Raw genomic sequence first — 13,257 nt, forward strand, 5'->3', positions numbered from 1 at the left:
GTGGGGATTAAAGGGGATCTAGCATGCTGGGCTAAGATGGCTTGAGTCCTTTCTGCAGGGTATGAGGTCACTCAAAGATGGTGCCCACGAGCAACACGCTCTGAAACAACTACTTAACACATAATTGCTCTTCATTAGGAGCTGTCCGGTTGTCAAACAGGTTGAACTTTTATTTATTTTTCCTTTTTAATGTTTATTTTTGAGAGAGACAGCGTGAGCAGAGGAGGAAAAGAGAGAGAGGGAGACACAGAATCCGAAGCAGGCTCCAGGCTCTGAGCCGTCAGCACACAGGCTGACGTGGGGCTCGAACCCAGGAGCCACGAGATCATGACCTGAGCCGAAACCGGACGCTCAACTGACTGAGCCACCCAGGGGTCCCTGAACTTTTTTCAATAAAATGAGGCTTATGTAGTAAAATCTCTATTACTGGTTACGAGATTTGGCTTCTAGCTCTGGTCTACCACCTATGTGGTCTTGATAAGTCTTCCCTCTCTCAATCTCTCGTTTTCACCTGAACATAAGACAAAACCAGTGTAGGTCTCTGAGCCCAGTGCCCAGAGGCGACGGGGCTGTTGAGGGGGTGTTCAGAGTAACAGGGTCTGAGTGGACAGCTCTCAGGCCTCCCTCTTCCTGGTTTCCATACAAACGGTTTCCCTTCACCTCTCATTTATTAGGGTCCCAAATAAGAATTTTCTCCAACACAAAGACTGAAATGACTTTGGCGGGGCTTATTTTTCTTGGGCTGCGGCTCAAGCAAAGCAACTGGACATTCCCACCAGTCACCATCATCCTTCTCGACCGCCCTCTCCTAAGTAAAAGGCATTAGACTGTGGAGAAAAGCAGAAGGGTGATAAAACCAGATGAAACTAGGCTTAAATTCAAGCTCTATCCTATGTGGGTTGGATGACCTTGGGTAAATCACCTCACTGCTTCTGACTTCAGACTCCTTCCCTGCAAAATGTTCCCCTCACAAGAGGAGTATGATTATGATAAACATGTAAGTACTAGAAGTAAACTAGACGTTCAAATACCAGCCAGTCACTCAAACCACCCCTCTCCCCACGTCTACTAGTTAAGACAGAATCCCATTCTAGGTAGGTGTCAAGGCAGCTCCCCTTATGAGGCTGTCCACCCCCAGAATCGGAGTTCTCCAACTCCACAGCTGGGTCTGGTCCCAGGAGCCACCTTCTTCTGCCCTGGAGATCATACCTTTCGGACCTGCGTTTGCCCTCAGGGATCCAGTGAGACAACCAGATGGCTTTGAGGGAGATGGCTCACATCAGGCCAAGAATGGGGGTGCAGAAGGGGCAAAAAGAAATCTGAAGACTTTTCCCAATGTTCCTGCCACCAATTGAAACAGCTTCAGGCTTTTCTATGGGGCTGTGGGGACCTCTAGTGGCAAGACAGCTACGCTTCTTCCCCTGGAGCACCAGGGTGATATCCCCGCTCCCTGAGCCACACCCTTGGACTCCACGTCCTCTTTCCACTCAGCAAATGTCCACTGAGCTCCTACCACTTGCCAGGCCCTGTTCCAGGTGCTGAGAACACAGCCATAAAAGCTCAGACCCAAGAACCTGGGCTCATGGCTCCCAAATCCCACCCCACACAGCTGGGCCAGACAGAAACACATAAACGTCCAACTCAGTCTTTATTGACTGTTCCATCTTGGGACCACCAGTGCTAAAAGGTGGAAGGTGGGGGGGGGGGCACCTTTACGCACATCAAGGACCCCAGAGCAACCCCCTCACAAGAGAGAATAAATCCAGTTACAGAACTTACACGGCTGTTGGGAGAGATGGAGAGAGGGGCACGGTATCTACAGATTTGAGGGAATGCTGGAGGAGGTTCTTCAGCAACGGGACATGGCGGTGCTGAAGGGGGAGAAGGGACGGGGTCAGCCGCTGATCTGGACCCCCTCGGCCTCAGCCAGAGGGTAGATCTCGATGGCCTCCACCAGGGGCAGCGCCTCTGCCGCAGTCTCCATGACGGCCAGCCCCACGGCAGCCTCCGCCTCTGCCAGCTGCTGGCGCACGGCGGCCTGATGCTGCTGCTGGTGGGTCTTGCGGTGTTTCCACAGGTTGGAGAAGGAGCGGTAGCTCTTGCCACAGTCTGGGCACGAGTAGGGCCGCTCACCCGTGTGAATGCGGCGATGCTCTGCCAAGCGCATGGAGATGGCGAAGGCCTTGCCACACACCTCGCAGGCAAAGGGCCGCTCGCCTGTGTGCAGGCGCCGGTGGTCCTTCAGGTGGGTGCTCTGGCGGAAGGCCTTGCCGCAGTCCGGACACGGGTACGGCCGCTCGCCCGTGTGGATGCGCCGGTGTACCTGCAACGACGTCTCTGTACTGAACAGCTTCTTACACTCGCTACACTCCAGGCCCCGGCGTCGGGCCGGGGCCGCGGGGGCCGCGGGGGCCGCGCCCCCCAAGGCGGTCGGGGCGGCCACAGGCGTGCGAGCGGCCCGAGGGGCCCGAGGGGCAGGGGGCTCCTTAGCCAGGACCTCTCCGGGCCCGGCAGCCGCGTGCGCCGCCTCGTGCGCCTGCAACCGGGCAGCCGAGCCCACTTTCTTGCCGCAGGTGCCGCACTCGAAGCGCCGCGGGGCCTGTGCGGCAGCAGCCGCGCAGCGGTGCTCGCGGAGCCGCAGCGAGGAAGGGAAGGCAGCCCCGCAGGATGGGCAGCGGTGGGGCTGGCGCCCAGCGTGGGCCACGAGCTGGTGCACCTCCAGCAGCCGGCGCAGCAAGAAGGAGCGGGGGCACTCGCGACACTTGTAGGGGTACTCGCCCGTGTGGTGGTAGCGGTGCATGAGCAGGCGGTAGGGGCGGTGGAAACGCACCCCGCACTCCTGGCAGCGGTAGGGGAAGTGCTGGGCGTGCACCAGGCGATGCTGCCTCAGGGTGGAGCTCTGCGTGAAAGCCTTGCCACAGTCCCCGCACCGGTAGGGCCGCTCCCCCGTGTGCGTGAGCCGGTGGCGTGCCAGGTTGGCGGGCGAGTTGAAGGGCTTGGAGCAGTCCGGGCAGGGGAAGGGCCGCTCGCCCGTGTGCGTGCGCAGGTGGTTACGCACGTGAGACTTCTTCTTAAACATCTTGCCGCAGATGCCACACTTGTGTCGCCGCTCCAGCCGGTGCACGAAACGCTGGTGCCGGGTCAGCTGCAACGCCTTGCCAAATTCGCGGCTGCACAGGAGGCAGCGGTAGGTGCCTGGGGCGGCGGGCCCTCCCGGGCTCTCTTCGGTCACAGGGGGCTCCGGGGCGTCTGCGTCTCCAGTCTCTGCTGCGGCTGGCTCAGGGAAACCAATGACAGGCTCCTCTGGCGGGACTGGTGTTGTGGGCAGAGGGACACCCCCCGCCCCGTGCGTACGCCGATGATACAGGAACTTGGTGAGGTTGACAAACGTCTTTCCACACGGACACGAATGCAGAGGATTCGGGGTGTGGGCTCGCCGGTGGGCCAGGAGGAGGGCCTCGGTGCCAAAGGCCAGGCCGCAGTCCACGCACAGGAAGTGAGACTCGCTGCTGTGGTCTCCAAGGTGCTGGTCCAGACTGGAAGGGCTGGGGAACACACGACTGCACAGAGGGCACTTAAAGACGCCCTCCCGGTGACTCCGCAGGTGCTGCTGTAGCTGGTGAGGGGAGAGAAAGAGCTGGTCACAGGCGGAGCAAAAGAGCTCCTGGGCGGCCGTCCCGCCCGGCTCTCCGCTGTTGTTCCTGCGGGTCTTGCGCCCCCGGCGATCGCGCCCAACGGCTTCACCGTTGCGCAGCTCGTAACTGTGGTCAGAGGACGGCAGGGGATCAGGCTGAGACGCGGGCACCTCTGCAGGGGACGGAGTCAGGGTGTCCTGCTGCAAGGCAGGCTCCTCGGCCTCCGGGGCAGGAGCAGGGAAGTGGGTGGCCTGGTGTTCCAGGAAGTCGGCCGGAAGCTGGAAGAGCTGGGAGCACTCGGAGCATTTGTAGAGGAGCAGCTCCACCTCAGTCACCACCTCAGCGGTGGTGGCAGCAGCAGAAGGGACAGCGGCCCCCTCCCCACCCTCTTCTGCCTTGCGGTATGAGTGCTCCACAGCCACGCGGGCCTGGCCCACAGGGGGCCCCAGGACAACCGGGGACCCCAGGACAACCGGGGCCGGAGGCTTGGTGGGAGTGCCCCGGAGGTGCGTCTGCCGGTGGTTCAGCCAGAGCTCCTGGCTGGCGAAGAGAGCCTTGCAATCCACACACTCGTAGTGGATGGTACTAGAGCTCAGGGCAGGTGCCTTGGGTGGTGGCTCGGCTGGCACTGCCTCCTGGGGAGCCATCATCTTCAGGTGCAGCTCCTGGTGCTCCAGAAGCTGGCTGGGCGACATCAGCAGCTGCCCGCACTCTAGGCACTGGTACTGGCTCTCCTGCACCAGGGTCTGATAGAGGCCCGTGCCGGAAGCTGCCTCTGTGGCTACAGTGACTCCAGGGTCAGCCACGCCCACCAGCTCAAAGTGCTGCTGAGGCACATGGGAGTTCTGGTGCATGAGCACCTCCTCCAGGGATCCATACAGCTGGTTGCACTCAGAGCAGACATAGCGGTGCTCAATGTACAGGACCGTCTCCTCCGACTCCTCAGTCATGGTGGCAGTGAGGCCCTGGGCTGTGAAAAGAGGGAGGTGGAGACAAAGCACAGCTAAACTAGCGTTTCTTCAGTCCTTCCCAGGGACGATTCCTTCCCTTCATCACCCACCGAAACCTTAGATGTACCTTACCCTCGGACTTGTTTCCGTTTTCCACTCCCACCCCCCCCACCTAACAATCCTTCCTCTCCTGCACACACAAGACCAAGCGCAACACCTCCCAGCGGTCCCTTCCCAGAATCTACCCTCCTCACCTCTGAACCAACACGCATCAAACTCCACCCACCAGATCCTTATAACCTGTCCAACCCCTCACCTCCCGTGCCTCACAGCTGGCCCACAGCCACGCCCATCACACAGGAGCCTGTGTCTTCTCCACTCAAACCTCCTTCCACTGACTTCCTCTTCTTACCAACTCGCTACCCCATTCCCGCTCCCAGGTGCCCGGGAGCGTCCTCACAGGCCCTGACCGCTGCCACTTCTCCCAGCCTCACTCCCCCTTTGTTCCCTCCCCCAGGTTCCTGACTTCTATTTACACCCAGAGGACTGCCACAGGGGCCCGCCACTTTCAGGGCCTTCACAGGGTACAGTCCCTCTCCTTTACCCCCAACATCTAGTATACACGGTCTCTCCCTCTGGTGCCCAGACTCCTCAAACTCTCCCTTCCCTCAATCAACTTGTCTCATGTTGGCCTAACCCATCACATTTTACACTTTTTCCCCCTTCACCACTCCCCATGATACCCAGATCCCCGACTTCAAATTTCTCTCTATATACCAAAGCCCTCTCCTACAACCCAACCCCCTATCCAGATTACCCAGCCCCATTTCAAAAACACCTAACCCTTTCTTCACACCTGGATTCTACTCACCACCCTAATTCAAGATACTCTTCACCGTAATTACCTCTTCTTTACGCTGAGACCTCACCTACAATCCTTATGTCCTCTCCGGTACCCAGATCCCCTCTTCACATTGACTTAAATGCCTCATCTTCATACACAACCACCCCAACCACTATGGGGATACCCACACCCCTCTTCATGTCAACTTCAGCTCCTCTTCTTTACAAAATGACCCACCCTAACCCATCTCAGGGATGCCCACATACCACCTTCACATCAACTTAAACCCTTCCTTACAAACCCACGCCAGGGACACCCAGACCCCCTTTCGCATTATTAACCTAGTATTTTCTTATTTGCAAAAAAGACCCCACCCTCCCTCCCTAACCCATCTAGGGACGCCCAGATCCCCTCTTCATATCAACCTAAGCCCCTCTTCTTTGCAAAAAGGCCAAACCCACCCTAACCCACTCCAGCGATAATCAGACCTCCTCTTCATTAACAACTTAGTTTCTCTGCTTTGCAGAAAGATCTCTGCAGAAAGATAACGCAATCCAGGAATATCCAGACTACCCCTCACAGAGCCTTAAAACTTTCACGCACACTTTTCCTACTACCCAAAACCCCTTTAGAAATACTCAGACCCTATCTTACTATTATGTCGAATCCCTCCAGCCCCCAACCCAGAGGATAGCCAAACCCCTCTTCCTTACACCCAGAACCCTCTCACCAGCTTATTACCCTGGGGATACCCAGACCCCTAACTTCTTGTCAGCCTAACATCTCATTCTCATTCCAGAGATACCAAGACCCTCCCCCATCCAGCACACCGATACCCAATTCCTACTCTTCATCTGACCGAATTCCCTACTTTTCAAAACATTACCTCTACCCAACCTATCCTGGGGACACCCACCCTTTTTACATAACATAACCCTATGCACAGAGACTCCTCTCAGCCCATTCCAGTGGTATCCACCCCCCTTTGGTTTAACTCCTTTTCACGTTAACGTAACCCCATTCTCCACACTCGGACCTCGCCCTCAACTCTAAATCTCCCCTCCAAGGATATCCATTTGCTACCATCTTTTCACACCAAATCCCTGTCACTGGTCTGATTCCTTACAAGCATAACTAGGTTTTCTCTTTATGTTAACTTCATTACCTCTTTCCTCACGCCCTACCCCCCTCCCCGGACACCCAGGCCGCCTCTAACCTTCCACCCCACCCCCCTCCGGTCCTAGACGGCCCGCGGCCAGACCATGGCCCCGATGAGCCTTGGAGCCTCTCCTAGAGGCAGCCCAAACGCCTCCCTTCCCACCCAGGCCCCTCCCAGCCCCTCGCCCGAGCCTCGCCCCTCCTCACTGGGACCGTCACACGACTCTAGCCCCTTTCACCACCCCCGCCCCCGGCCCGGCCCCCGCCCCGCCGCCCGCGCGCCCGGCCGGCCGTTGGTGCCGCTCCGCCCTCCCCGCCCGGCGCGCGTCCCCTCCGGCCCTCAGTGCGCAGGCGGGGTGGCACGGGGAGGCCAGGAGGGGGGGAGGGGGAGCCAGGCCGGCTTTCCGCGCGCCCGCCCGCACTCACCCGCCTCCGCCGTCTCGCACGCCCCGGGCCCAGGCCCGGGCCGCAACTCCCCTCGCGCGGCCACCCTAGCGCTGCGCCCTCTCTAGCTCCCGCCGTAGCCTCTCGTCTGCTCCGCAGCCTCGCTCTCGCCCCCAATCGCCCTCAGCAACGCCCCGCCTACCTTCCTTCTCGGCCGCTCCGCGAACGGCCGAACGCGCCCAATCAGCGCCTGACTGGCTCCTGCCGTTCGACCAATCGACGCTCACGTCTCTGAGCCTTGGGCCAATAGTATGGATCGTCGGGATCCTTCGCAGTGCCCAACCAATCCTCTAGCGATGTTCCCTCACCGGCCAGCCCCGGGGTTGATAGTGCCCGCCCCCTTAAGCCCCCTGGAGGATGCGCCTCCTCCAGCTCCTCGTCGACTCCGCCTGACGCCTGAAGGAGGGAGGGCCGCGCGGTGACGTCAGGCGGCGGAGCGAGACTGCGGGCGCCATCTTGGGGGCGCCGGGCTGGAGTCGGGTCGGGGTCGAGTAGGGAAGTCGGAAAAATTGAGGCACACGACACCCAGAGGGTGGGGGTGGGGGAACTGTGGCACTGGAACCGCGGCGGAGCGAACGGAGAAAGTGAAGCATCATCAGTCAGCGCGAAATGGGGAGGGGAAACTGCAGCAGCGAGCACATGGAGTAAAAAGGGAAACTGAGGCTCCAGACTCGCTTCATTAAAAAGAGGAACGGAAGCAACAAGAAGGAAGGGGAGAGAAGCCGGCGGACTCTTGAGGAAGGGGGGAAGGGAAATGTCAAAGGAGAAGCGAGGAGCGAGGGAATCTGAGGGAACAAGGAAAACCTGAAGGAGAGGGGAGGAAATGGGGAAAAACGAAAAGCAAAGAGAGTTTCATTTAAGAAACGGGGAGTGTGGGCGGGGTGGGGGGAGAAAACCTGAAGGACGACTAGGATGAAAACCTGCAGAAAGTGACCCTGTAGGAGACGGACTCTGCTTCCTTCCAAGGTGCCTTCCTTCTGCGCTGACCCAGGGGTTCTGGCCATCACTACTCTCCCCCTTTGGCCAACCTCAGGGCGTTGGCCTCGCACTGTTACGTTCTAGAGCTACCCTCTGAACCAACCCATGGACAGGAGCTTCAAGAGATTCTCTGTACTAACTGCTTCCCCACCCCCACCCCCACCCCATTTCTCAGAGGAGTAAACTAAGTCTCGAGGAGTTGGTCATTACCTTCCTGAAGCTAAAAGCTACTGAGGGACTCCCAAGCACTGAGTAGGACCTAGGTGTGACTTCTCAGTCATCACCTTTGTGGTGTCCTTCAGTTGATTTCTAACTGGCTGTCCTAGCTTTCCACTAAATTGAAATCCCTAACACCAAGCCAATATAATTATACCAAGCTGTCTGGATTGAAATCCTGACCCTGCCATTTCCAGCTGTTGTCTTGGACAAGCTAAATCCCCTGTGCCTCCGTTTCCTCATCTGTGAAATGAAGGCCCTAACCCCTGCCTCATGGTTGTGGGGCACAGAGTAAAAGCTGTGTGGGAATTGTTTTCATTAGGACCTCAAGAAGCCCAGAGAAGTTAAGTAGCTTGCCTGTCCTTTGGAGGAGACAGAGCCAGGGTTCCAACCCAGGAGTTGACTCCTGGTCTATGCTCTTGGTTCCCCCCCGCCCCCCCAGGCTCTATTGCCTGGCAGGTGGATGTCCTGTCCTGCGGGGCATGTTGAATGGATGAATGCAAGAAGCAGAAGAAAGAAGTTGGTGGGAATGTGTGAGCTCCAAAGCTGGTAATCTGCGTTTGCCATCAGGGTGAAATCCCCTGGGGTGGGAGCCAGAGAACCTGGAAGTCAGCCTCAGGCTTTGATAGGCCCCGTGCACCTGGGCAGGTTCTCACTCCTGCCAAAGCCCCCTTTTCTGCCTGAAAATGCAAGGGTCCAGCTTGGCGTGTCAGGCCCCTTTCTGCTCAGACCTTCTGCTTGGACTTTCCAGTTTATCTGGGTTGACTAGGATCTTTCTCTTCTGATGATACATGAGCAGGCTGAGCCCTGGGTCAGTCTTTGTGCAGGTGGTGGCATGGGACTAGATTTCTGGGGTAGGTTTATTTTACAGAGGATAGGCATTCTTTTTGGGGGGGGCCCTGCATAAACAAAGGCCTATAGGCTGGCATGAGTCTGGGCTTTCAGGCTTAGCTGGAGCTGAGGGTGGGTGTTGGGGGACCATGGGTGTTGCCCACGTAGGGTGAGGAAGTGTATGCAAAGTTGGTGGTCCTTCAGGATGCCGTATATGTGTCAGACGTATGTCAGGGATGCTCCATATGGGATGAGGGCTTCCTATGCTCAGCTGGTGTAAGGGTTGCCATGTGCTCTGTGTGTGTGTGTGTGTGTGTGTGTGTGTGTGTGTGTGAGAAAGGCATATGGTCACGTGTGCTGGGGGGCTGCACGTGAGTGTGTCAGTGTCTCCTCCCCATCACGAGCATTGGGGGTGGTGGTGAGTCACGGGCTCAGCCTTCAGCGCCAACTGTCATGTTCCTTCCCCCCAAATTTCACCCCCCCACCCAGCCGTGCACCACCCACCCCCACTCCGAGATCTGTGTCACTGCTTCTGTCTTCCATCCCCCTGTCCTGCTCAGCTCCCTCTGAGATGCTGCAGTGGGCTCCCTGGAAGGGAGTCTCCCACTTCTGGCTCTGCCCTCCAGTTCCTTGCCCTTTCTCACTGCCTCTCTGCTCAAGTGGTAGCTAGAGAAGGAAGGCCTCTTCGCCCCACCCGCTCATGTCTTGGGTGCATCACGTCTCTATGCATTATAGAGAATTCCCATACTTGCCGCCCCATCTCTTCTTCTCCATGGGGCTATTTCTACTTCTGGGGGCTTCTCCCTTGTCTCCAGGAGTTGGCTGCTCCCGCCTTAGGGGACCTCTTGTGTCCACACGTCCTTGTGTTTACGGGTTCCTGGTATCTGTACCCACCCATCCCCATTTCTGTGACCTTCTCCCACTTTGCTTGGCCCGCCTCCCTGTCTCTATGATATGCATTCTTGTTTCCATTTCTGCGGGCCTCTCCTCCTGTCCGTGGCCTTCTCCTGTCCCCGTGGACCACTCCCTATGTCCAGGGAGTGCTTTCTGTTCTCATGGGCCTCTCTCCATCTTCCTGGGGGACTCTCTCTCTGTCCACCAGCTGCCCTCGTCTCTGAGGTCCGTCGCTGTCTCTGGTCTGCTCCCATGCCTCCATAGGCTTTTTTCTTTTTTATCTGGGCTTTTCCCCTGTTCTTGTCCTTGTGGGGTTTGTGGACCTTGGCCCACCTCTGTGAGTTTTGATGGCTGTCTTGCTTTTCCTCTGCATTTTTCTTCATCTCTGTAGCCCTCTCCCCCCAGCTCCATGGCCTTCTCCTCAGGTCTCCCTGCCTCTCATCTCCGTGGGCTCCTGGGCAGGGCGGTGGCATGGTGGTGGAGGGGGTGGCCCAGGGGTGGGCCCTCCATCCAATGCAGCGCCTTCCCCTCATCAGCATTCTCCTCGCAGGCCCCCCAGCCCCGACCAATACGGTCTCCCCCTCCCCCCCCCACTCCCTTCCCTCCTCTTTCTCCGCCTGCTGCCCTCCCTTCCTCCTGCCCGCCCTCCTCCCTGCCTCCCTCCCTCCCTCCCTCCCTCCCTCATCTCTCTCCCCCCCGCCCCGCGCTCCAGGACCCAGCGCGGGCGGCGGGCGGGCAGGCAGGCAGGCAGGCGGCGGCCTCGGAGGGGAGAAGGAGAGGTGGCGGCGGCGGCGGCGGCGGAGGTGGTGGTGGTGGTGGTAGTGTTGGCGGCAGTGGCGGTGGCAGCAGTGGCGGTGGCGGCGGTGGCCGGCAGCAGGGAGGCAGGCCCAGCTGGGGACCCAGAGCCGGCGGCTGCGCCTCGCAGGGGACCAGGAGTCCGTGGCCAGGCCCTCCCACTGAGGCCCTGCACCGGGCGCCCCCGGGACACCCCACCCTCCTCTGCCTTCCTCTTCCACCTGCTCCTCTCCATCCTTCCCTCCCTCCTCCTCTCCCTCCTCCCCATCTCTCCACCTCGCCGCCTGCCCCCTTCTTGGCTCTCCGGGTCTCCCAACACCCCATCCTCCCCAGCCCCTCCACCCCTCGGCTTCTCTCCGCCCCTAGCATGCTTTTCCCGTGGGGGCTGAGGGCTTGAGGACTCCAGGCCCTTGCCTCATCCAGGGCAGGGCCAAGGCTCCAGGGGGGAGGGGGGAAGGGGTGGCCCCCTCCCCCCAATCAAGCCCTCCCCTCCCCCACTCCTCCTGATGGCCGGCTTCCTTGTCTCCAGCCAGTCCTCGCCCCCCGTGGCCCCCCCAGGCCGGCCCGGCTAGGGGAGGGGGCGGGGGCCCTTTCCTGGGCCGGCTTCCCCCTCCCCCGGCTTTGCCTGTGCCCCCCTCCCTTCCATTTTCACCTTCCTCTCCTCCTTTCCTCCCTCCTTCCCCTCCATTTGCTCCTTCTCCCTCTCCTCTCTCCCCTTCTCTCCTCCATTTTCTCCTTTCCCCTTCCTCCCTTCCCTGGCCCGCCCTCTCCTCTTCCACCTGTCCTTCCTCCCCACTCCGGGGAGCCCCCGTTTTGGATTAGTTGGGGGCCACTGCCGGAGGCGGGGGAGGGGGCCCCGTGGACTGCCCTCTCCCCCCCGCCCCCGGCCACACCACCACCCAGCGCCAGAGCATCTCCCCGTTGTCTTTCTCGGGCCTCGAGGGAGCCCAGCCCTCCGTCCCACCAGGATCCGTGAGTGTCTGCGGGGCGGGGGTTGGGCTCGGGCCAGCCTGGGTCCTGGAAGGCTGGGCTCACGACCGTCTGGTGGGGCCCCCACCTCCCCCTGCCCCCCTCCACGAGCAAGGGCCTGCCCTGTGCCTCCCCCGTCTCCCAACCTCTGTTCACCTCAGCCTCTCTTCACCCTTCTTCTGGGTGCACAGCTCAGCCTTGTCCCCAGCCCCTGGGGTCCTGAGGGGCTGCCTGGCTCTTACTTGCGGGCTCACTCCTTCTCTGGGACTCCTGGCCAGTCTCCGCCCCTGCTTTCTCCAGCCGCGGTCCCACGGCGACCGGCTCTGTTCTCCCTCTGTTTCCGCCTCTCTTCTTTCCTCATCCTTTCTGCCTGCCATCCCTGTCCCATCCGCTGTCCGTCTCCTGGAAATGTCTTTCCTTTTTTTTCCATCTCCATTTCGTGTGTCTCTCAGGCCTCTCTCTGACTCTGTCCAACTTCTCTCTCCTTTGCTGTTAGCCTAACTCTTTCTTGTTGTGTCTCTGTTGATTCTCTCTCTCTCTCTCTCTCTCTCCCCCTTTTTCAAAACTCCCCTGCATCTCGTCTGGCTCTTTTGGAAGCACCCACAGGTTTGGCCCTCTATCCACTTCTCTCCATCCATGCTTTGCTCTGCCTGTGCCCCTGCTCCCCTGTCCTCCTCTGCCCCTGCACTTGGAGCCTGTCTTCCTGTTCACTTTTCTGCTTTCCTCCCCCAGATCCACTCTGGGTCTGGCTCCTTTCTCCTCAGCCGCAGCCACTCCGTGGTCTACTTTGTCTTTTCCTTGGTGGTCTCACTCACCCCCCATCCTCTGCTCACTTCTACGTCCTGGCCTGGCCTTTTTGTCCTCATCCCTCCCCATGCCTCGGGCCTTGTGGGCTCTGGGATCGACCACCTCCTCAAGACACCCTGGTGGGTGCATCTCTGGGTGGACTGGCCCCCTTATGTGGGCACTCACCCTGTCCCTGCCTGTGCCCCTCGCTCTTCCTCCCTGCCTCCATTTCCCTCCCTGGCCCTCACTGCCCCTTCTAGTGTGTGTCTGCCCCACTCGCCCCTCCCTCTTCTCTAGGTCTGCTGTGTGGCTCCTGCATACATTTTCTCCGGCTCTCTTTCCAACTAGCTCTCTTCCTTTGCAGAGTTTTGCAGATTTTTCCCCTTCCTGCAGTCTTTGCACCTGTTGTGTTCTTGTGTGTTTGCCCTCTCCCTCACCCCACTTGTCTCACCGATTTGCCTTCTCACCTTGGTGATGTCTTGCCTTCCTGTCTGTCTGCCTCCCCTGGCAGGGCCCCTCACTCGGCTCCTTCTGCCTGGTTGGCTGCTATGCTTCCACCTTTATTTGGCTTTGCCTAAGTGTCTGGGCCTGTGGGGCTCAGGCCTGCCCGATTCCCTGCCTCTGCTACCTCGCGCTCTCTGTCTTGTCTCCGTTTCCTTTGGTGTCTCACTTCTAGGCGCCCTGCGTGGGTCCTTCTCTCTCATTTAGCCCCAGGTACCTCTTTTTGGTCTGTCTGTCTTTCTGTCTGGGCCTTCCT

At 59.4% G+C, this 13,257-nt stretch overlaps 2 protein-coding genes across 7 annotated transcripts in view; one reads left to right on the forward strand and one right to left on the reverse strand.

Annotated features, from left to right (window-relative positions):
* Nucleotides 1-1,601: 1,601 nt before the first annotated feature.
* Nucleotides 1,602-7,162, reverse strand: ZNF574 (zinc finger protein 574). Of its 4 annotated transcripts, none has more exons than XM_030298935.1 (2): nucleotides 7,014-7,162; nucleotides 1,602-4,605 (listed from the first exon to the last, which is right to left on the reverse strand). In XM_030298935.1, exon 2 carries the CDS (start codon nucleotides 4,583-4,585, stop codon nucleotides 1,895-1,897), a length of 2,691 nt encoding a protein of 896 aa, XP_030154795.1. In that variant the 5' UTR covers nucleotides 4,586-4,605; nucleotides 7,014-7,162; the 3' UTR covers nucleotides 1,602-1,894. The 4 variants fall into 4 exon arrangements, with proteins under 4 accessions (XP_030154795.1, XP_030154797.1, XP_030154796.1 ...); XM_030298937.2 differs by lacking the exon at nucleotides 7,014-7,162 and adding an exon at nucleotides 5,491-6,756; XM_030298936.2 differs by lacking the exon at nucleotides 7,014-7,162 and adding an exon at nucleotides 5,457-6,756.
* A 4,330-nt stretch (nucleotides 7,163-11,492) lies between these two features.
* The window catches only part of GRIK5 (glutamate ionotropic receptor kainate type subunit 5), a 55,067-nt gene continuing 53,302 nt past the window's right edge, over nucleotides 11,493-13,257 (forward strand). For all 3 annotated transcript variants that reach the window (XM_030299245.1, XM_030299246.1, XM_030299247.1), the window contains exon 1: nucleotides 11,493-11,717. The gene's annotated coding sequence lies outside the window, so the exon portion shown is untranslated. The remainder of the gene's footprint in view (nucleotides 11,718-13,257) is intronic.

Source organism: Lynx canadensis, chromosome E2 (assembly GCF_007474595.2).
Source record: "Lynx canadensis isolate LIC74 chromosome E2, mLynCan4.pri.v2, whole genome shotgun sequence".
Taxonomy (NCBI): domain Eukaryota; kingdom Metazoa; phylum Chordata; class Mammalia; order Carnivora; family Felidae; genus Lynx; species Lynx canadensis.

Coding starts and splice junctions, on each gene's coding strand:
- ZNF574 (XM_030298935.1), bottom strand. CDS start 4,585: ATGACTGAGGAGTCGGAGGAGACGGTCCTGTACATTGAGCACCGCTAT.